The sequence below is a fragment of the Cervus elaphus genome, chromosome 1 (genome assembly GCF_910594005.1).
Source record: "Cervus elaphus chromosome 1, mCerEla1.1, whole genome shotgun sequence".
Taxonomy (NCBI): domain Eukaryota; kingdom Metazoa; phylum Chordata; class Mammalia; order Artiodactyla; family Cervidae; genus Cervus; species Cervus elaphus.
This window is the reverse complement of record NC_057815.1, coordinates 35,953,363-35,978,455: the sequence shown is the minus strand read 5'-3', so window position 1 is coordinate 35,978,455 and position 25,093 is coordinate 35,953,363. Positions and strand designations below refer to the sequence as shown.

The window sequence follows — 25,093 nt, the reverse complement described above, 5'->3', positions numbered from 1 at the left end:
TCCACATTCTTTATGTGACGCCTTGTCTGACTTCTGATATTTTTTGAAAACTTCCTCTGAGTAATTCATACATATTAATTCTTTTCCAAGTATTCATTGTAAGCATTTCAGATTAGGAAAGTTGAAAAACAAAACTAAGTGTTTTTCATCAATTTATTCTCAAGTTAACGCCTGCAGAGTCATAGCCGAAATAGCATGGAGGAAACAGTGCTACAATTATTAAAACTAGCCGAAATTTTTTGCATTCTGCCTCTGATTCTGAATGTCTCAACACTCATATTTTGTGAAGGCTGGAGGTCTCATAATTGAGGCAAGGAGCATACACAGGTGTGGGTGAATCCACGGCTCACCAGTACCTGAAGTCTTGTACCCATTAGAGGAGCATAAAAGAGAATCTGATTTGAAAGCCAAGATTCTGTATTTATTAAAATAAAGCATGTTTGATACTTCCATTCCATTTTCTGTCTTATAAACAGAGGCAAATATTTTAATTTAAACCTAGCTTTGTTTTATACTTCTCTTTAATTTCACTGTGTGTGTGCACACACATGCATGCTCAGGCATGTCCAACTCTGTGACCCCATGGACTATAGCCCCTCAGGCTTCTCTGTTTATAAAATTTTCTAGGCAAGAATACAGGAGTGGGTTGCCATTTCCTATACCAGGGGATCTTTCCAACCCAGGGATCGAACCTGCTTCTCCTCTGTCTCCTGCATTGACAAGCAGATTCTTTACCATTAGCGCCACCTGGGAAGCTCCAATTTCAACATACAGGATGGCTAAAACAGTTCATTTATTCAGCCCATTTTCGTGGCTCAGAGGATAAAGCGTCTGCCTGCAATGCAGGAGACCCAGGTTCAGATCCCTGGGTTGGGAAGATCCCCTGGAGAAGGAAATGGCAACCCACTCCAGTATTCTTGCCTGGAGAATCACATGGACAGAGGAGCCTGGCGGGCTACAGTCCACAGGGTCTCAAAGAGTCGGACATGACTAAGCGACTTCACTTTCACTTTCACTTATTCAGCCCATTTAGCAAAAGATGTTCATAAGCAGAATAAACACAGAATGTATAATTTGAGGGAATAATTTTTTTTGTATTTTATTCTGAGGTTCTGTAATTTTTCCATGGAGCCCCATCTTTCCTACATGTGTTAGATTTATTTAAAATTCAAGACGAATCCTCAGAGACCAGAAGATGATGTTTTTAAAGGGAAGCAGGGCAATAAAAAAGTTAGATAAAAATCGATGGATAAAAATAAATGCCCTGGAGGAATTCTTTAACAGCACTGGAACACATCTACACTTCCGAGGGGGTGTGGAATCCTTCATGATCCCGCATGGCGACCTGTCCAGGCTCTTTTCCTATCACTCCTCACCAACACTTCTTCTCCACTAGCTCTGGTCTGCAGTTTCCCTACACACCGAGTTCTCTGGCCTGCCTGCCTCTGCCTGAAGCGGCCATCCCCACCTCACCTCCTCAGCAAGTCTGTTCCCTTCTCCTTCTCCCTGCCAACCCCCCCCAACAAACGCCGCCCTCCTTAATAAAGTCTTACTAATGACTTCCCTCATTCTTCCAGGCACAATCTTCTAGCCTCACGGCTCGGCTTGTACGGCAATTATCTTTTTATGCTGTATTCATTTAAAGGTCTGGTTCTGAAAAGATTAACTCCTTGAGGTAAGAGCAGAGTTGAGCTTTCTTGCACTGCTGTTGTTTTTGGCTCGGAACATCTGAATCTCCAGGACTTAGCGGAGGAGCATAGTAGATGCTTAATAAACATTTGCTGAAATTTGGGGTCAATGGTGGTGAGGGTGACAGAGAAAAAAAACGTGGGCGGGAGGGAAATCTGAACGCTTAGCTAAACTGCATGCACATGTGTGTGTGTGTATCCACTCGTGAGACAGAGAGTCAAGGACACTGAATGTGTAACTAGGAATGACGGAACCCGAAATTCAGGCAGTGAGTGCTCCCTCGGGAATAACTGACACATGGCTCTCGGAAACGACAGGCTGGTGTGCTGCAAGAAGCACAGACACTGTGGTCAGAGGCCAGGCTGGAACTCCAGGTCTGCTGCTTATTATCTGAGTCACCTTGGCAAGTTACTTAATCTCTTCTGTGTTTCAGCTTTTCATCTAAAAACTGGCAATAGGTACACAGCTCCGAGGCTTGCTGTGAAGGTTAAATGACCCAAGTACATAGCAGAGTGCCTGAAGACGGTGAAGGCTCAGTAAATGTTAGCTGTTACACCAGCTTCACCAGAAAGAACAACTTTAGGTTTCTGATATTTTACCTGTCTTCCAGAGAAAAATGAGAGGATTTTGAACTTCAAGTATTCAAAAATAAAAATAGCAAAAACAAACAAATAACTAGATTTCACATAATGACAGAAATACTAAGTTTATCTACTTACAGGTCAGAATTACAGAAGACAGTATTATAGCCAGGCAAAACTTGGTTATAACCTTAATGGAATATTCTGCATATTCTATTTGCAAGTTTCTTTGGCGCTCCATTTTGCCATTTTCTTTTGAGATGTTTGTGACAGCACTTTGTAATTCCTATAGTATATGACTCCCACCTCTAACATTTCTTTCTCTGCCTGAAATGACTCCCAGAACTCCTTTAATAAAGGTATTGTTTTTCACAGAGTAAAGAACTGCCCCCCAACCCTCTGAAAAAACAAGAGCCTTCTCTGACAAGGACAACTTTGGGGCAGCTGAAGCTTTCAAAGAGAAGTAAACAAAAAATCCCAGTGGCGTGCACTACAGAAGGTTCGCAAAAAGAAGTGAAATGAATGGGGCCAAAGGAAGGGCCAAAAGAAAAAGGAAAAGTGGGAGAAATGGATATACATTATAAATTACAGAACCACTAATACTGCATTTAAATTACATAAACACTAATACTACATTTTTAAAACAAAAAGACAAATCAATACAAATCTTTATGGGAATGTAGCAAATTAATGTAAAAACGTTGTCTTACTTAGGCAATTCTATTAGAGGAAAAAAAAACAAAGACTATATATCGCTTCTCGGCCTTTTGGCTAAGATCAAGTGTAGTATCTGTTCTTATCAGTTTGGTATCTGATACGTCCTCTATCCGAGGACAGTGTATTGAATGGATTTTTGGAGCTGGGAGTTGGAATGTGGAGCTTGCTCCGTCCACTCCACGCATCAACCTGGTATTGCAGTACTTCCAGGAACGGTGCACCAAAAAAAAAAAAAAAAGAAAAAAGAAAGAAAAAAGAAAGAAAAAAAAAAGAAAAAAACAAACAAAAAAAAACCAAAAAAACAAAGACTATAGAAGGAAAAATCCAGTCCATTACTCCCTGAAACATACGTAACAGTGGCATTTAATATTAATTATTAAAATTAAAGTAAAATAAGTTTAAAAAGTAAGTGAAATTCATTTGTTTGCCTTTCTTAAATGCCCAAGACAAAAATTGATCATAAATGGCATAGAAGTAGGCCAGCTAAATGCATGAATCAGAGGCTTCTCACTTCTATTTTATACCACAATGCAGCAAATTAAGGCATTTGCTTTCTCCCTAAACTTAGTCCAGTGGGTACCCACCCAAGTTAGTCATCCACTTCTTGCTCAGCTTCTCATGTGTGGATGTCTGTCCGTTTTTAATAAACCTAGGACAAATCACCACCTCTTGCAGCTTTGCTAAACTTTTGCCTTGTGCCTTTGATACTCTTCCAAACTCTAACTGGAACAGACCTCTCTCCTTCCCACACCTACAGACTGCTGCTGCTACTCCACTGCACACCCACGTTTTCTTAACAGGACAAACGCAGCAGATTCCCAATTAGTCTTCCTGCCCAGTCTCACCCACACCTGCCACCTGTCCCCACTCTGTGGCCAGAGTGAGACGTCTTTCTAACACGCAAATCTGATCATCTTATCCAGTCCTGCTTCATCCCCACCCCCACCCTAAAAGTTCCAACAGACCATGCTCCCCACTACCTACAGAATAAATTCTACCGTCTTTTTCATGGTCTTCAAGACTTTTCATATTCTGATCCTTGCCTACCTGCTCTTCCTGTATCAATCCCCCATGCCTACAGATCTTATATTTACCTAATAGTGAGCAATCACTCCCCACCATTTCCATCTCAATCTCTTTCTCTTTTACCTGTGATATTTACACAGTTGGCCTGCCTGTCTGTAATACCCTACTTCTGTTTATCTCCCTGGCAAGCTTCTGACTCATCTCTCAAGCTTGAATTCAGGTAGTTCCTTCTTTGTGAGCTTCTGGATTTCTCAGGTAGACTGATGTTCCGACACCTATACTTCTATTGCCGTCTGTACATATAGTTTGGGGCACTTACCATGTTGTATTTTCTTTATTCTTACTTCCCCACCAGACTTTTAAGATCACAAGAATTGACTTTTTAGATTTGTATCCTTAGTACCTAGCACAGCACAGTACCTGACACATAAATACTGACTGAATCAGAATTTTGACCATGTGAATAAGCAAACTTGGAATACAAACTATAAAAGTCTTTGTTAATTGTGAAAAGGATAGGAGGAAAACTAGCAAAAATAATCTTACTCTCCATGTTGTAAATCAAAACCCCGTTGTATCAGAAGAAGGCAAATACTCTCATTCTCCTGTGGTCACCTCCTTTGTCTTATTTCTGTCCGCAACCTCTCTGCAGCCACCAGTCATAATGAAGAGAGCAGGGCAGAGCGCCAGCAACCTTCGCTGCTCTTCCGGCCCCCTCGGCCCCTCCAAACACTCCTGCCATGCTGCGTGTTGAACTAATTTCCCTTACTTTTCTTTTTTTTTTCTTTTTCCCTTACTTTTCATTACACGCAGGACTAAGGAAACAGATAAAATACACTCTGCGAGGGTGGGATGTCCTAGGTAGGAGTGCTCCTGAAACTCTGCCTGCAGGTCTGTTTCCACACCCCGAGTGCTGTGGCTCATGTCTGATCACGTCAGAGCCAGCGGCGTCCCAGTTACCTGCTATTTTGATATTCATGTTGTTATCCAGCAGGAGATTTTCAGCCTTGAGGTCACGGTGCACAATCTGCCGACCGTGACAGTAATCAACAGCAGACAGAATTTGCCAGAATTTGCGCCTGGCCTCAGACTCATTTAACCGGCCATGGTTAGCAAGGTAGTCTGTAAAAGGAGAAAGAATTCAGAATTACTCACACACACCAAAAAAAAAAAAAAAACAACAACCCCAAACCCACTGTTAGTATCAGGATTCCCCCCCGCCCCAGAAACTTTTTTTAATAATGAGAGTTAGGGTTGAAGTAAAACAGTTTCCAAGTTCCTTGTCTTGAGAAAAATAACTCCAATCATATTTCACTGGAGTCTGGATAAGCGGACAGAGCCCAAGACCAGACATCAGCAACTGGCACAATACAGTATAATTCAAAAAGCTTCTTTAGGTTAAGAGGCACAAACTAATATGCACAAAACCAATAAGCAACAAGGATATACTTATTGTACAGCACAGGGAAATACAGCCAATATTTTATGATAATTTTAAATGGGGTATAATCTGTAAAAATACGGAATCAATATGTTGTACACCTGAAACTAACAATATTGCAAATCAACTAGACTTCAGTAACACAACACTGTAAATCAACTATACTCCAATAAAAATTAAAAAAAACTGTACTTCAATTTTTTAAAAATGCATTTTAAAGCCTCAACATTCTCTTTGCTCTTTGTAATAAATTTTGAATACTTTTCCTAAAAGTATTTTCCTAACCATCTTTTAAAAATAAAATTTATTTAAAACAAAGAACATAAATAAATTCTCGGACCTCTCATCAGACAAGGGATATCCTTCCTTTAAACAACCATTTGTGAAGTTATTGGACAAACCGCCTGTAATAGAAGATACAACAGTCCCTGGAAGTAGCTTAAATAATTCACACCTTGTTCTCCTGTTCAGGGGAGCAATTCTGATCTACCTAAAACATGTAGACTTGTTCTCAAAACCATGTCCTCTAAACAAGTATACTTTGCAAGATACATTAGCTCTTTCTGTGCAATATTATAATATCTATTAAAGTATTTTATTTGAAAATTAATTCTATATGAATTCAATGAAACTAAACATTACAATTTATTCAAGTTTCACCTGAAGATCTGAAAGGCCTCTGACATGAGTTTTTGAGGAAAATGGGGTCAACATAAAACCTGAAAGGCTTTTCAGTTTAAGATTTTTTCTGAAGTTAGGAACTGTATGAGTGAATTAATATTCACAGTCATCGTCATGTATTTTCTGCTCTAGGCTAATTCAATCTTTTTGGCTAATGCCATCCTCAATACTTACTGTAAAATTTACCAACATTTGTATAGCACTTCACAGTTTACCAAGCATGTTCATACCACAGTGTCTCACTTAATCCCCCTAGCAGTCCTCCATGACAACTATTCCTCTAGTTCCCACTCTGTGGATAAGGACCCTGAAGACACTGAGCAATTTGGCTGAATTCAGACAGCTGGTAAGTGAATGGCTGCTCTGGGACTAGAACCTCTGAAAAACATTAAAAAAACTGTATCAAACGTCTTTACTAGACTCCTGCTAAAGTCCTAACTATCCTTTCAAAGCCCTGCTCAAAACACCACCTTGCCCTGAAAGAGTCCCTCTTCTCTCAGGTAGTATCTACTAATCTCTCTCCTTCGGATTCCTCCTCACTTATAACACACTGTCTCGTACTTTAATTATCTGTATGTATATCATAAATATCTAATGTGCAGACACATGCAGCCCTAATACTCTGTGCGTTAGAAAATAAAAGATCCCTTCATTTAAGCTTCTTGAAGACAGACCCATATCTTTCTCTTCTGTACTCCCCACATTGTTTATAGCACTATGCACAAAATAGCAGAGGTGAAATACTGAATACACAGCTGACGAAGGTCGTAATACAGATGGTATCATGAAACATTCCAAAAACAATATGATCAAAGTATGGAGCAGGAATGCTCTATTCTACATGCTACAGGCTTTAAATGTGAATGAACTGATTTATTTTTATACATCTACTGTTATAACAAACTGAGATGAGTGTGTCACAACTCCCCTTTGCCTTCATAGAGCACACAGGAGCCATTCATACAGGTAAAAGGGGAAAAAGGATCACTTAAGAACAAATCTGTAGACTTTTCAGCCAAAATGTCCAAACTATCATCAGAGTGACTCTAAATACCTCGGCAAGTGAACAGTGTGCTCTCCATTCATAATAGTAAACTGGAGCCTCATTTCTCTGGATGAGCAGGGACATGGGTTAATAAAGGGCAAATGCAAATTCCCAAGGGGAACGCAGTGTGTCTTATGTAAGGGATTATCTTCTGACTAGTTAGTTACAACCTTCCTAAGAGTCTACATAAATGCTACTTAAACTGTATCATGAAATGAGACAATCTTTCCACAGACAAATGACTGACTTTTCCGAACAGACAGAATTTCTTCCTGTTGAAAATTCTGAGTCAATGTGGATCAATGGAAAAAAATTTTTTTGAGATTTTTGACAACACAGGGAAACGTAACAGATGCAATATGAATAAGTACATGTAAATATATGTAGAAAAGTTACCCAAGCTATTGCCTACAAAATGAGTCCTGGGAAGCACAATAGAATCTACAGTAACTGACGGTTTTTTGAAGTGATCAGTCCAAACTGGAACTACTATAGCCAAGGGGGTTAAAAAGCTTTGTAGCTTGGCAGGAAGGGACTGTCTATAAAACAAAGTGGGGGTATATCTGAAGCTACAGTCATCACATGTCAATAAACCTGTAACACTGTGAGAAAAATGACAACATTCATGTTCCAGAGAGTCAAAGACCATTTACAGAGGTGGAATTTTCACTTCTTAAGCAAAAATCTCAGCAAGTATTTCCGCACATCTATGCTCTTCCCTACTCTTTATGATTTCTGCAGTGCAGACAACCCCCAGAACTAACCCCCAGAGATCAGAAAATGACCAAGGTAAAACCCCGTGACTGTGAATTATCATCCCCATGAGGGGCACTGTTACCAATCCAACTCAAATTAATCCACAAGGTCTAAAGATAACATGCAAAAAGCACGCATTTCAGATTAAAAAACTACTTAATTATGGTTACAGAAGAAACTTATAAGTGAAATAGGAATTCTCTATATGAATTGCCTATGTATGTATTTTTGATGGAGGGATAGTTCTAAAAAATTCTTTCCTATGTTTACATTTGTTCTGATTGTTAATTTTATGTTTTTTGGTTTTAATAACAAAACTTTAAAAGGTACTTATTTATTTGGTTGCACTGTCTTAGTTGTGGCCCATGCAATCTTCAGTCTTTGAGCAGCAGCAGCATACAGGATCTTTAGCTATAGCCTGTGAGACCTAGTTCCCTGACCGGAGATTGAACCTGTGCCCCCTGAGCTGGGAACAAGGAATCTTAGCTACTAGACTGCCAGGGAAGTCCCAACAAGCCTTTTTAAGGCTATATTTTGTATGTGTGAAAGTGTTAGTAGCTCAGTCATGTCTGACTCTTTGTGACCCCGTGGACTGTAGCCCACCAGGCTCCTCTGTCCATGGGATTCTCCAGGCAAGAATACTGAAGTGGGTTGCCATTCCCTTCTCCAGGGCATCTTACCGACCCAGGGATCAAATCTTGGTCTCCCACATTGCAGGCAGATTCTTTACCATTGGAGCCACCAGGTAAGCCTGATATTTTGCATGTCCTTCCCCCGCATTTTACTCTTATGATAACTGATTTTTATCGTATTTTGATAAACATCATGGTCTGTGACAGACTGGCCAATCAAAAAAAACTGGTCTTTCAACACTGACAGTTTGAGAAACACTGGTACAGACAAGTAAACAGGCAATTCCAATAAACTGTGATAAAGGCTGGGCTTCGCTGGTGGCTCAGTGGTAAAGAATCCGCCTGCAGTGCAGAAGCCACAGGAGATGCAAGTTCAGTCCCCGAGTCAGGAAGATCCCCTGGAGGAGGGCATGGCAACCCACTCCTGTATTCTTACTTGGAGAATCCCATGGACAGAGGAGCCTGGCAGGCTACAGTCCATGGGGTCGCAAAGAGTCGGACATGACTGAAGTGACTTAGCATGCATGCATGTGATAAAGGCTAACACAGGAATAAATATATCCTAGTAAGTGTTTTTGCATTTGAAATTTAATTTTTTTAATTACAGAAGTTTCAAACATACATGGAAGTGGGAAAACAATATAATTCTCCAGATTGAAAAGCTATCAACATTTTGCCTTATTTGCTTCACTTATCTTTTTTTTCCCCTTTATTCTTCCTTGTGAAAGTGAAAGTGTTAGTCACTAAGTCGTGTCCGACTCTTTGTGACCACAGGAATGTAGCCCACCAGGCTCCTCTGTCCATGGGATTCTCCAGGCAGGAACACTGGAGTGGGTTGCCATTTCCTTCTCCAGGAGATCTTCCCGACCCAGGGACAGAACCCAGGTCTCAGCACTGCAGGCAGATTTTTTTTACCACTGAGCCACCAGGGAAGCTACTCTTCCTTGTGATATGGTTTATTTCACACTCCACCAACACTGCTTTAATGTCCCTGGAAACTTTCTCAGCTCTCATTTCTTATGACCTTTCAATTATTAGTTTATACTTAATTGGTTCCCAAAATAAACATCTCTTCCTGTTGATTCTGTGTTTGCCTGGTTTTTCTCCATCTCTTTCACTAATTGGCTCTACTTTCTCTTCAATCACATAAACTACCATAGTATAGTTCTGGCCTTTTGCCGTTCTTTTCCTATGCTCCTTCCCTCATAGAATTAATCTAAACTCTTACCTTTGTAGGGATAATCGTTGATCTGCTTCATTCTTCTTCTTCTTTTTTTTTTTTTTTTAATGTATTTGGCTGCACTGAGGCTTAGTTGTGTTATGAGATCTCTTAGTTGTGGCATGTGGGATTTAGTTCCCTGATGAGGGATCAAACCTGGGCCCTCTGCATTGGAAGCAAGGTGTCTTAGCCACTGGACTACCAGGGAAGTCCTGGTCTGCTTTATTCTTAACTGGATGATTTTAGTTTTCTTTCACATGCTTCTCATTTATAGCCAGTCTCGGGGGTACTTCTTCAGACACTTCAGTCAAAATATGTCTCAACATCTGGCCTGGAACTTTCTGGTCATAGATTCTATTGAGAATCTAATGAAAATTATACTTACATACAAAGACACATATAAAATTTTATGTGCAATTTCAAGGGGGTCTATAAAATCTTAATTAATCAAAGTTAGGAAATTCTTCCTTAAGATATTTCATTCCCTGATTAGAACTTCCTCTAGATATAGCAAGGGGCTTCTCTTGTGGCTCAGCTGGTAAAGAATCTGCCTGCAATGTGGGAGACCTGGGGTCGATCCCTGTGTTGGGAAGATCCCCTGGAGAAGGGAAAGGCTACCCACTCCAGTCTTCTGGCCTGGAGAATTCCATGGACTATATAGTCCATGGGATGGCAAAGAGTCAGACATGACTGAGCGACTTTCGCTAGATCTAGCAAGCACATTTAACCTTTCAATAACTGACACAATTGTGGACCTACACAGATTTTCTTTCTGCTACTGTGGCTTTATCAAGACCGAGTTCATTTTTCTTTTTATAAACTTCACTACCACCTTCTAAGTCACTATAACTACCATCTTAGAGGCACACAACATAAAAACTTCAAGCATCATCTTCTACCAACCCCTGAATTAAGTACAGCTAAAGCCCCAATTTTGAGAAACCTGTATGCAGGTCAGGAAGCAACAGTTAGAACTGGACATGGAACAACAGACTGGTTCCACATAGGAAAAGGAGTACATCAAGGCTGTATATTGTCACCCTGCTTATTTAACTTATATGCAGAGTACATCATGAGACACGCTGGGCTGGAAGAAGCACAAGCTGGAATCAAGATTGCCAGGAGAAATATCAATAACCTCAGATATGCAGATGATACCACCCTTATGGCAGAAAGTGAAGAGGAACTAAAAACCCTCCTGATAAAAGTGAAAGTGGAGAGTGAAAAAGTTGGCTTAAAGCTCACATTCAGAAAACTAAGATCATGGCATTTGGTCCCATCACTTCATGGGAAATAGATGGGGAAACAGTGGAAACAGTGTCAGACTTTATTTTTTTGGGTTCCAAAATCACTGCAGATGGTGACTGCAGCCATGAAATTAAAAGACGCTTCCTCCTTGGAAGGAAAGTTATAACCAACCTAGATAGCATATTAAAAAGCAGAGACATTACTTTGCCAACAAAGGTCTGTCTAGTCAAGGCTACAGTTTTTCCAGTGGTCATGTATAGATGTGAGAGTTGGACTGTGAAGAAAGCTGAGTGCTGAAAAAATTGATGCTTTTGAACTGTGGTGTTGGAGAAGACTCTTGAGAGTCCCTTGGATTACAAGGAGATCCAACCAGTCCATCCTAAAGGACATCAGTCCTGGGTGTTCATTGGAAGGACTGATGCTGAAGCTGAACCTCCAATACTTTGGCCACCTCATGTGAAGAGCTGACTCATTGGAAAAGATCCTGATGCTGGGAGGGATTGGGGGCAGGAGGAGAAGGGGACGACAGAGGATGAGTTGGCTGGATGGCATCACCGACTCGATGGACATGAGTTTGAGTAAACACCAGGAGTTTGTGATGGACAGGGAGGCCTGGTGTGCTGCAAATCATGGGGTCACAAAGAGTCAGACACGACTGAGTGACTGAACTGAACTGAACTGAACTGAAAGCCCCAACTGGACTTCCCAGATGGCTCAGTGGTAAAGAATCTGCCTGCAATGCAGGAGCAGCAGGAGGTGTGGGTTTGATCCCTGGGCTGGGGAAAACCCCCTAGTGGAGGAAATAGCAACCCACTCCAGTATTCTTGCCTGGAACATCCCATGGACAGAGGAGCCTGGCAGGCTATACAGTCCATGGGGTTGCAAAGAGTCAGACACAACTGAGCGACTGGACACGCATGCACACAAAGCCCCCAAAAGTAGCTTTCACGATTTAAGTTTTATATGGTATAATTAATCGATGTCTTCACCGTGCTTTTACAGAAGTCTAGATTTCATAGCACGGTGCATGACTGTGCTCACATGTGCTCAGTAAATCTTAGCCGCTACCGTCATCGCGGTCGTCCTCTCCTCATGGTCGTCCTCATCGTCACCACCGCCACCCTACGTGGCACCCCTTGTCTTTCCCCTGGGATAAGGAGCAGCTTTCCAAGCCTCTTATCAAAGTGGAGAAACCCAGTCAGGTGACTCTTCTCAAACTTCAGGAATGTCAGACTCTTTGAATGACTAACTTTAAGCTTAATGCTCTTCCCCCAGAAATTATTAGTATTCCTTAAAGCTGGAGCTGGGTAGTAGACAAAAAGATTAATACCTTATGCAATTACATACTTAATGTTATGTTAAAAGGATTTAATTTGTAATTTCATCAATCTGTAATCTGGGAGTAAACTAAAAATGTTGATGCCAATTTAATATTCTATGGTGAAACAGCCTTAAAAAAAAAAGACAAAAAACCAAAAGACCTCAGATAATTAAATCCTGGTCAGACATTCCTAACCCACAAATTTACAAAGACTAAATCTGAAGACAGACAGTGTTTTATGGAATCTGACCATTATGAATCCTGTAGCTCTAATAAGGTAATCAAAATTGGTTCATTTATTTTCTTCAAAATACTCTGAAGATCCATTATCTTCAAGCCACATATTCAAATCTTTTTTCATCTTTTTCTCTAACATTCCTTTCCTTTAATCAGTACAAAATATCACTATAAAATAAAACCATCTCACTATAAATTAGGACTCTGGTCTTCGTCAATTTAGTCTGTGCTGGTTCTAACCAATCACTCTTGGATAAAATATAATTGGGAAAGGAAGGTCCATTAAGCAAAAACCTGAAGAAAAACAGTTTTTAGCACATTAATACACATACCACCTTACACTGTAAAAACGAACAGAAAACAGATTAATTGTATGATCTGTATTGAATTAGGATAACAAGGGTTATCCTAATTTAAAATATTAGACTGTAATATTATTTATACTATTAAACTACATTAAACTTTTAATGTAGACACATTTAATGAGACACATTATGACTATGAAACTATAGATTTTAAAACATTTTGCTTTTCTCTGTTTGTTTCTGTAAGTACACAATTATTTCAAATTGGGAGTTTGTCAAAAATTAAAGGAAATTGTTGCTTGTGGTATACTCTGGCAATTTAATTGTGCTTTCAGCAATTTCCCTACATTAGACTGTTTGCATCTGTTCTTCAAGCTATGTGTAACTACTGAAACAAACCACAGTCTTCTGAGAAGATGAGCTTTTAGTTACAGAGCTTAAAGTGTTAAAGATTATTTACAATCAACTTCTTTGACTATACACTTAAGTTTTCAGGAACAATTAAAAGCAAATATGGTAAAACTTTTCTAACGTTATTTCTAAACCCCACAGAGAAGCCAACAGATTGTGATATCTGATGACAATAGTGGAGACAAGCAGATGACTTCAAAAAACTGTCATATCTTTAGAAAAACACATAAGTAAAATAAATTTCTGATTTCTTTGTACATAGGAAGATATCAAAATATAGCAGAAAAATTCATGGAATCAGAAAAGCCTAATTATGAATGCTGCTTCTACTTTTCACTGCTGAATGACATTGGACAAGTTATTTAGGCCCCTGTCTACCCCGACTTTTCAGTAATAAACCTCAAATTTGTTCTTTGTGGGAATGTCCTACCTTACCCGCTCCTCAGATCTAGTCTAACTTTATAGCATAGAACCTTTTTAAGAGTACTTTATTTCCATATCTATTCTAATCTATTGATTTCCATCTATACACAGCAATTTTTATCCTATTGTATGAAAACATCATACCCTCTGCTGTGTCTGATATGAATCGAGTAGTTACAACACAAAATAAGCATTAGAAAAAAATTATATTTCCAGTTTTGAAATATTTAATAGAAAAATCAAGAAAGAAGACTTGTAAAAATAACTTTATACAAAGAACATGGTTTGGGGTTCAGTTTCCATATATGTGTACAGATCTTAAAAAAGCACACAGACACATCTCAATTATGAATCAGAATAAATTCAATCGCAATGAAAAGTGAAAAGTGTTAGTTGCTCAGCTGTGTCCGATTCTTTGCAACCCCATGGGCTGTAACCAGCCAGGCTCCTCTGTCCATGGGATTTCCAAGGCAAGAATATCAGAGTGGGTAACCATTCCCTGCTCCAGTGGATCTTCACAACCCAGGGATCGAACCTGGGTCTCCTGCATTGCAGGCAGATTCTTTACAGTCTGAGCCAGCAGGGAAGCCCAGGAATAATGAGCACAGTAGCATATGATGACTTGGGCCCTCAATCGTACTAATTCTTTTCAGATCAGTCTTGAAGCACAATGCTTTCTCTCTCATGGAATCAAATTAAGGGAGAAAGTCACACTTTATTGTGAGTTTAAAGTAAACAATCATCTGTTTATTCATTCATTCAACAAACACCTTAGTGACCTCTTTGTGTTAGTCACTATATTGGCACTGTGCCCTCATGAAACTTTTATTTGGGTGGAGGAAACAATAATAAATAAGGAGATGAAAATTATAATCATGAAGTATAATAAATGTCAGAGAAATAGGGTGACCCTCTGGAAAGTATCTGGGAGAGGCTACTTTATACAGAGTGATCAGGAGAGGCCTTTTGAGAAGGTACTATTTCAACTCAGGAGAAAAGCATTAAAGGAACAGAGGGGCATACTCATGAAACCCAGAAGAAACCAATCCGAGGCTAAGGCATAAAGATCAAAGAAAAGGGGAAGGCATAGGAGGAAACTAAAAAAGCAAGGTCAATAAACACAATCCTATGGTATAGCACAGGAACTCTGCTAATGTTATGTGGCAGCCTGGATGGGAGAGGGGTTTTGGGGGAGAATGGATACATGTGTATGTAGGAGTGAGTCACCTGAAACTATCACACCATTGTTAAAGGGCTATGTCCCAATACAAAATAAAAAGGTCAAAAGAAAAAAATCAAAAATAAAATGGATAACCAACAAGGACCTATTGTACAGCACATGGAACTCTGCTAATGTTATGTGGCAGCCTGGATGGGAGGAGAGCTTGGGGCAGAATGGATACATGTATATATTCCCTTTGCTGTCCACCTGAAACTATCACAACATTGTCAATCAGCTATACTCTACTATAAAATAAGAAGCTTAAGAACAAAACACAACAAAAAAGAAAAAATAAACAAAAAGATACGAGGTCAAACTCAGCAAGAATTTAGAAGCCTCAAAAGGAAGTCTATATTTAAAATATCACGAAACTTTTAAATGGTTTTAAGTAGGTGTGAGATCTGACCTAACTCACAATTCAGAAACACTTAAAAATAATCTGAAACTCTGAACTCTATGTTAATAAGCAATACAGTTCCATCAAGTAAAAATTCACATAAAAAATTTAAGCACCCCTATGGGAATGATTCTGATGGATAATGCGAGAGCCAGAAAGAAATAAAACTCATTCCCTAATAATGCAAACAAATTTACAACACACATGAGAAAAGAAGGTTAAATAATAAAAACTAGCTCTTCAAGACAATAGATGTCATGAGGTAATACTGGCCTACAGATGAAGATACTGTATAAAACATTACAAAGTCTCTTAATATAATTCTAGAGCAATAGCTGGTTTTCTTACTGATTTTGATATATGTAGTAACATTTCATTAACTGTACCAGAACTGCTTTTAAGATGGTATTTTTTTTTAAATGTCAACTGAATAGCCTAGGAAAGTGCCCAGACTCATATTTAATACTACCAGATGATGATGTCATCTCAATGGCATTAAACATTCCAAACAATTCCTTAAATAGGTATTTTCATCTCACCTATTTTTATCATCTTTACAGGGCCTCAAGGTCTGTTGTGAATTATTTCTGAGTAATGAATATGACTGGACTGATAAATGAGTCACTCTAAACTGAACTACTGATGTTGTGTGCTGTTTACTCAATTTATGATAGTGTTATAATAATATTTATAAATGCAATCTGGTCACACTTCTAACACATTCTTTACATAGATAAATACATCCAGATAACTAGTTTGATATGCAATTATTTCTTAAGAAGGAAAGAAATACAGGGTAAAGAACAGGCTGTGGTTTACCAAACCATGAAATTTTTAGGAATTAGGATTTAAAGGCCAAACAAACAGAATAAGATGCAGATGAAGAAGGGAGAAAACACGTTAATTTTAATATTTTGGTTTCTGTATACACATAACTCTAAAGACACAAGGTTAGCACATACTTGAGATCTAAGATATTGTTGTCATTCACTCATAAATCAAACAGCAAATATATTTATTTTTTTTCATTGACTTCTTCAGGTGAATTGTGAGTGGAAAACAATGAAGCCAGGCTGGATGAGTTCATTCAGAAATGTTCACAGAGAACTCAAGACTGTAGCTTAAACTGCGCTGGGCAAGAACAATTTTTCAAGGAATCTCTCTCAATAAAGTTAGTTACAGAGCAAATCAAGTTTCTTGGGTAAACAAGTTCAGAAAAAGTCAAGTCCCTTAATTTACCATCTGTGGCTTGACTACGAAGTATGTTTCCTGGGGTCCTACACAGGTTAGTAATTAACGACATTGTGAAGTCACTTGTCAAAGAGGAGAAAGGAGAACAGTGAAAGGGAAGAACTACCTGGAAAAAACGAGACTCGAGGTACTTGTTCAACTACTCAGAAATCAAAGAGGACAGTTATTTCAGTAACAAACTGACATTACAAAGTTGAAATATTTCTGTGGCAGATTTTTGTTCCCATATCTTTACTTCACCCCTGTAAAAAGATTGTACGTGTCTATCCTCTCTGCTGTATGCTTCCCAGTAGAATAGATGGTGTATATCCTCACCCTATGGCCTTTATGCCTGGTCATGGGAAAGGTGCGTGGTTTGACTTGATCCCATGTTTCTACCAAGTGTCATGAGAAGAGCATGCCTCAGAATGAGAGACATTGAAGCTGACTGAACCCAACCTACAGCCTGAAATAAAGTGATCCCAGCTGACCCACAGACAAAAAATAACTGTTGATGTAAATCACTGAGTTGTGGAGTTTTGTAACATTATTATAGAGAAAATATGACTGATAAAGTTTCCAGTATTAGAAAAGAGAAGTTTGCTTAGCTATAAAATGAACTACAATTATACAAAGAAATCTTTTGAATACTTTTGCCACACAATTTATGCAATATTTTGTGTTTCCTATTATATGTACACCTCTGAATGATTTTTTTAGATATCAAAACCAATTTGATTCCCCTTGAAGAACAACTGCTCACGTAGACTGTATTAGTTATTGGCTCTGTTATATAAGATGATGAAAAACAGACTAGTCTGGTTTCCTGGCAGAAGCATGTCACATGATCATGTTTTCCAAGCCAGTTTGCCCATTATCAGCACCCAGACTTGCCCACTGCCTCCTACTTCCAGATTCAGTGCTGGGTAAGGGGGGCAACTGATTACACACGGTTCTGATGAACCAATTATGATTCAATTCAAAAGGAAGATAAAACAGACAGAGGGGTTAGTTAGGGCTATTCCTAAGTCAAGGGAGTAATAAAGAAGATAGCTCCAAAATGGACATGGACTAATGTTGAAAACACTGGACTCTATTCTCAGCTGTTATGCAAATCACTTAATCTTTCTAGGTCTCAGTTTCTAAATATACTTAATACACAATATAATTTCTAGGGCTGCTTTTTTTTTGTTTCCAGTTTTATTAAGACAGAATTGATATTCATTATTGTATAAGTGTAAGGTATATGGCATAATGATCTGACTTACAAACATCATGAAACAATTATCAGAATGAACATCCATCATCTCATATAGATACAAAATAAAAGAAACAAAAAATATTTTTTTCCTTGTGATGTGAACTCAGGATTCACTCTTAACAACTTTCATATATAACATACAGCAGTGTTAGTTATATTTATCACGTTGTACATTGTACCGCTAGTACTCATATACTTCATAACTGCAAGTTTGTATCTTTTGACTGCCTCTTAGGCTGCTTTTTAATTCAATATTAATACTTCAGTAGATATCAACTTTGTGTAAAAATGTGACCTAAAAATTTCCCCCTGGTTTATTTATTAAAAAAAATTCTTGTGGTAAAATACACATATCAAAAAGTATTACCTTAACCATTTTTAAGTGTACAGTCCTCTCTTGATTTTTTTAATTTTTAAGTGGAGGACAATTGCTTTACAATGTTGTGCTGGTTTTTGCTATACAACAATGTGAATCAGCTGTAAGTAACCCCCTTGGTGTATTTTTACCAAATCTTTTTCCTTGTAATTGATGGTATAAAAATCCTGAGGGCACCTATTTTAGGGCTGGAGAGAAGTTAGATGTATCAGGGATGTGGAAAGGACAGAATCCTAAGTGGAGATGATACGAGAAAACAGATCAAATCCAAGACGCTCACAGGCAAGATGGTTAAGGTTTGGGCAGTATTCAGGGGTCTAATACAGGCAGCAAAGCTTGGATCCCTACTTCTGAAAGTTTCACATAACAATATCTGACATTTCATAAAGCTGGTAGTAGTTTGATCCCTGGGTTGGGAAGATTCCCCTGGAGGAGGGCATGGCAACCTACTCCAGTGTTCTTGCCTGGAGAATCCCACGGACAGAGGAGCCTGGTGGGCTACAGTCCACAGGGCTGCAAAGAGTCAGACACGACTGAAGCGACTTAGCACGCAGGCAGTGTGCCAAAACAAGAGTACTCAGAGCGACAAAAAACAATTCAGGCCTCTAATCACATAGCTAATTAATAAATGTTTCTTTTTAACAAGAGACAAGAAGCTGTAAATGCTTATGAAGCCTACTAGAATGTAGAATGCTTATGAAACCTACTAGAATGTTTTAAGAATGTGGTGAAGATCCTGAATAACAGAGGAACAGGAGTAGTCTTGAGCAAAGTTCTCTCCTGTGGCCTTTGAAAGATTAATATTCCACAAGGGACATGACTTCATAGAGTTGGGTGTGCAGATTCAACTCTAACATTTAATGATGTCTCCAGGTGGTTTAAGTGGCTAGCCTTGTGTTACAGGTGTGGCTAACCATAAAAGAGATCAGCATGGGTTTCTAATCATTACTATTAGGAAAACCAAACATACTATTATCACGTACTGCTGACATACAGAAGTTTAAGAAAAAGCACTCTAAGATACAGCTTGGTACCATTATTCAAAAATTTCTATTACAGCCAGAGTTTAAACTAATAATGGTCAGATCTACAGAGTTTAGAAGAGTCTGCAGTCTTCACAAAGCTCCATATCCACTAAAGTTAGAACATGGATCCATGACTTGAAAAACATAAAAGTCCTTGTATTCTTTCATAGGTGGTGTACATACATTTCAGAGCAAGAGTTTTCTGACTACCTTATTGTTGTTTAGTTAGCAGTTTCTCAACAGTCTCTGACCTATCTTTCTAATCGATCTTTTCGATCTTCTTGTTCCTTCCTCTTTGAACAAAAGGAAAAAAAAATTAATAGTAAGCCCATTTTACTTTCTAGGAATTTGTTAAGGCACGCTAAATCTAATCACTATTCAATTAGCCAATTATTACAAGAATGTTAGCAAATAAAAAAGTGTATTCCCTTGATAATTATGAATCTAAAAATCACTACTCTAAGGTTTAGTAAACATTCTAGGAACAATCAAAGAATATCCTATTGGAGTTTAACATGTCTCATAATACTATGGACTTTTAGAGCTGTGTAACCCTAAAAGCAGCTGAAGCTAAAGCCTTGGAGAAATTCTGAACCTGCTCTATTTTTAAAAAGTCCATCATGTGCTAGTATTACCAACAGTTCAAATAGGATACCTTATGTACTAGTCAAATATTTGTGAACCATTAAGCTTTTGTATAAATAAGGATGTCTATTAACCAAACAAATTGGAAAAAAACAGTGAGATCTGTCAATGACCTTGGATTTGTTCCTTTGAAATCTACAGGATTAAGCAATCAGTGCCAGCATGTGAGTTGCCTAAAGAAAATTTCATCACGAGGATAAATGACAAACACTAGACTGGCAGTCTTTTGAACTACTATAATTAAGTTGCAGTTCATGCCATGAAAAGAATGAGGCTTTATCAAATATGCATATCCCCGTAACATACAGATAAAAGGTAGTAAAGATACCTTGGAAATAGAGAATGTGGAGTAGAGTTAGGAAATGTAGTCTATAGTCCATAAGAAAAGGATAGCCAAGATCAGAGAGGATGGTAGGGAAGTAAAGAAATGATGCATTCAAAAGGCAAACCAAAGGTGAGGTCTAATGACCATGAAGTCATTATGGCTGGGTGAATTACCATAGCCAGTATACCACAAAGTGATTAATATCTTAAGTGCTAAGAAGTTTTCCAACTCAGCTTATTAGGGATTCCTGTGGGAAAACATTTTAAATTTAACATGCAAGTCAAAATGAAAAGAGGTTTATCTTTATAATCATTTTGATAAAACAAAGCAATTTCGCAAAGACAAAATACGTAAAATTATTAATAGTAACTTTTTCTGAGGACTGTCGTATCTTACATACAGGTAGATTTGGAGAGAAATATACATATATAAATGTATTCTCCCCCTTTTACCTCTCCAATCTATTATCAGTTTAATTCAATTCCATTCAAAACAAGACCTACTTGGAGACAGAGAGAAAAGGACTGTGTATGTGAGTCATAATAAAGCAGTTAACTGTAATTCTGGTTCTCTTTTAAACTTTATCTACTTCCTTCCTAATTTACCTATCCGTGATTTGCTATTCATTAATAAAATACTGACCATGTTAATCACTAGCCTCACCTCTTAACTGCCTACTCACCAACCCACATGGATAACTAATAAGCATTTCATACTTAACATGTCCCAAATAGAATTCTTGATCATTTCTTCTAAGCATGGACCTTTCCCAGTCCTCTTAAGAAGGGATAGAACTTCCATCTGAGAGCTAATATAGAAACCCTTGACAAACAATCTATTAGGAAATCATGTCAACTCTAACTTCAACAAATGTCTGGAATCCTATCATTTTTCTTTATCATTTCTCCTTCAGTCCAAGTCACCATTATCTCCCGCCTGAACTACTACAGTAGCTTCTTAACTAGTTTTCCTACTTCTGTCCTTGCTTCTCTGTCTTCTATTCTTGACACAATAGCCAGAGTGATCTTTAGAAATATTTTTATATATCATGTCAGTCCTCTGCCCAAAATCCACCCATGGTTTCCCAGATAGATGGCTTTACTTAAAAGGCCAAAGTTTCACCATGGCTGAAAAAAGACCCTAACTGACCTGAAACTGAAAACATTTTTGATTTAATCAATACAGCAGACTCAAAAATCATACAATATAATGAAGTATGACTGGTCATAACTCAGCCCTGAGGTGAAAGCTCAAATCTGTCAAAGCTATCGAAACCAAGGCCTAACCTTCGACACAGAATTACATTCACAAGTTTGCAAGGATACGTGCACAAGTATGTTCAGTTCAAAATATTATTTGAAATAGCCAAAATCAAGCAACAATTTAAATACCCATTAATATAGGAATGGTTAAATAATTTATGGCATATAATCATACTGTGAAATACCATGAAGCTGTTAAAACCTGTGGTGAATCTTTATGTATTAACAGGGAAGAATTTCTCTCCCTCTCTGACACACACCCCTCACTTTAGTAATTCCAAACTGGGTTTGTTAGCCATCTGTATGTCTTCTTTGGAGAAATGTCTGTTTAGTTCCTTGGCCCATTTTTTGATTGGGTCATTTATTTTTCTGGAATTGAGCTGCAGGGGTTGCTTGTATATTTTTGAGATTAATCCTTTGTCTGTTGCTTCATTTGCTATTATTTTCTCCCATTCTGAAGGCTGTCTTTTCACCTTGCTTATAGTTTCCTTTGTTGTGCAAAAGCTTTTAAGTTTCATTAGGTCCCATTTGTTTAGTTTTGCTTTTATTTCCAATATTCTGGGAGGTGGGTCATAGAGGATCCTGCTGTGATTTATGTCAGAGAGTGTTTTGCGTATGTCCTCCTCTAGGAGTTTTATAGTTTCTGGTCTTACATTTAGATCTTTAATCCATTTTGAGTTTATTTTTGTGTATGGTGTTAGAAAGTGTTCTAGTTTCATTCTTTTACAAGTGGTTGACCAGTTTTCCCAGCACCACTTGTTAAAGAGGTTGTCTTTTTTCCATTGTATATTCTTGCCTCCTTTGTTGAAGATAAGGTGTCCATAGGTTCGTGGATTTATCTCTGGGCTTTCTATTCTGTTCCATTGATCTCTATTTCTGTCTTTGTGCCAATACCATACCGTCTTGATGACTGTGGCTTTGTAGTAGAGCCTGAAGTCAGGCAGGTTGATTCCTCTAGTTCCATTCTTCTTTCTCAAGATTGCTTTGGCTATTTGAGGTTTTTTGTATTTCCATACAAATTGTGAATTTGTTCTAGTTCTGTGAAGAATACCATTGGTAGCTTGATAGGGATTGCAGTGAATCTATAGATTGCTTTGGATAGTATACTCATTTTCACAATATTGATTCTTCCAATCCATGAACACGGTATATTTCTCCATCTATTTGTGTCCTCTTTGATTTCTTTCATCAGTGTTTTATAGTTTTCTTTGTATAGGTCTTTTGTTTCTTTAGGTAGATATACTCCTAAGTATTTTACTCTTTTTGTTGCAATGGTGAATTCTGCAGTTCCCCACATGTGTCTGCCATTGCATAGGCTGCTGCCTCTGAATATGTCTACAATATTCACTGTACTAATTTCTGTGCATCCTTCAAGACATATTACAGTAGCACCTCCTTAAGGAAGCATTTCCTGACTCCTCCAGTTGGGCAGGACAGGTGCTCAGGGTTTGTTGACGAGATTAAAAGAAAATTATCTACTGATACATTTTCTCTATTCTAAAAACTAGCTTGAAACGTCATTCTAAAAATTAAGTAGTATCTGTTCTCTCTTTCTCTCAAATACAATATGTTTAATAATTTATTGATTGAACATTAATATATTTATATATTTTACATACTTATGAATAAATAAATATATTTATTTACATATTATTCAAGAAATAAATTACATTCTACACACATTCTACCACTGATACAGAACTATGGTCTTTCCCTAGAGATCTTAACATCTACTCAAAAATGTGTGCAGTGAGGAATAATTTTTGTAACAGCTTTACTGAGATAGAATTAGCACAAACATGTAATTTAACCATTCAAATCACACAATTCTATGTTTCTTAGTATATTCACAGGGAGAATTTTTTTTTTTCTAACAACACTAAAAGCACTCTTTGAGTTTGGAAACCATCAATTGTGATTATCCTAAGATGTAACACAGGGGTGGTAGAAAAAAAAAAAGGAAGCAATTATTCAGTTCAGTTCAGTTACTCAGTCATGTCCCACTCTTTGCAACCCCATGAATAACAGCACGCCAGGCCTCCCTGTCCAGCACCAACTCCCAGAGTTTACTGAAACTCAAGCTCATCGAGTCAGTGATGCCATTCAGCCATCTCATCCTCTGTCGTCCCCTTCTCCTCCTGCCCCCAATCCCTCCCAGCATCAGGGTCTTTTCCAATGAGTCAACTCTTTGCATGAGGTGGCCAAAGTATTGGAGTTTCAGCTTCAGCATCAGTCCTTCCAATGAACATCCAGGACTGATCTCCTTTAGGATGGACTGGTTGGATCTCCTTGCAGTCCAAGGGACTCTCAAGAGTCTTCTCCAACACCACAGTTCAAAAGCATCAATTTTTTTCGATGTTCAGCTTTCTTCACAGTCCAACTCTCACATCCATACATAATCACTGGAAAAACCGTAGCCTTGACTAGACAGACCTTTGTTGGCAAAGTAATGTCTCTGCTTTTTAATATGCTATCTAGGTTGATCATAACTTTCCTTCCAAGGCGTAAACGTTTTTTAATTTCATGGCTGCAATCACCATCTGCAGTGACTTTGGAGCCCCCCCAAAATAAAGTCTGACACTGTTTCCACTGTCTCCTCATCTATTTCCCATGAAGTGATGGGACCAGATGCCATAAGCTTAGTTTTCTGAATGTTGAGCTTTAAGCCAACTTTTTCACTCTCCGCTTTCACTTTTATCAGGAGGGTTTTTAGTTCCTCTTCACTTTCTGCCATAAGGGTGGTATCATCTGCATATCTGAGGTTATTGATATTTCTCCCGGCAATCTTGATTCCAGCTTGTGCTTCATCCAGCCCAGCGTTTCTCATGATGTACTCTGCATATAAGTTAAATAAGCAGGGTGACAATATACAGCCTTGATGTACTCCTTTTCCTATGTGGAACCAGTCTGTTGTTCCATGTCCAGTTCTAACTGTTGCTTCCTGACCTGCATACAGGTTTCTTAAGAGGCAGGTCAGGTGGTCTGGTATTCCCAACTCTTTCAGAATTTTCCACAGTTTGTTGTAATCTGCACAGTCAAAGGCTTTGGCATAGTCAATAAAGCAGAAATAGATGTTTTTCTGGAACTCTCTTGCTTTTTCAATGATCCAGCAGATGTTGGCAATTTGATCTCTGGTTCCTCTGCCTTTTCTAAAACCAGCTTGAACACCATCTTGGGACCACATTATTGAGCTTACAGGAGTAGGAAAGAAACCTGTACTACTTTCAGTCTCATCAAATGTTTTTAAAAAAATATCTAGGGCTTGATAAATATTTGTTAAATAAAATTTCCAACTATCTAGTAAATATACTGGATATCTTACCAATCCTCATATTCGACACATTCCGAATGGAACTCATTACTAACTGGTTTTCCCTGTAAACTCCTGATTCCTGTTAACTGCACCAGTATTTCCCTCATAGTCAGTCTGTGATACCTGGCTCTCCTTCATCCTGTCATAGTCTGTAGTTTTTTACTTGTAAGGTCACATCTGCAAATTCACACTCAGGACACAATTCCCCCAGCTACACAGTCCACTTGAAAACTTTCCTGCTATTAGCCTCCTAATTTTTTTTTTAAATTATTATTCAGTGTAGTTGCTTTGCAATGTTGTATTGG

The 25,093-nt window shown here is 38.2% G+C and overlaps 1 protein-coding gene and 1 non-coding gene across 6 annotated transcripts in view; one reads left to right on the top strand and one right to left on the bottom strand.

Moving 5' to 3' along the window:
• Positions 1 to 25,093, bottom strand: part of SIK2 (salt inducible kinase 2) — a 131,290-nt gene that overhangs the window by 39,044 nt on the left and 67,153 nt on the right. For all 5 annotated transcript variants that reach the window (XR_006340530.1, XM_043898916.1, XM_043898943.1 and 2 more), the window contains exon 4: positions 4,974 to 5,135. Coding sequence is in view for 4 of the 5 variants with exons in the window: in XM_043898916.1 (XP_043754851.1) it covers positions 4,974 to 5,135 (162 nt within the window). In the remaining variant the exon portion in view is untranslated. The remainder of the gene's footprint in view (positions 1 to 4,973; positions 5,136 to 25,093) is intronic.
• On the top strand, positions 3,022 to 3,213 carry LOC122703820. The gene has a single exon (XR_006343622.1). It is a non-coding gene; the product is annotated as a U2 spliceosomal RNA (small nuclear RNA).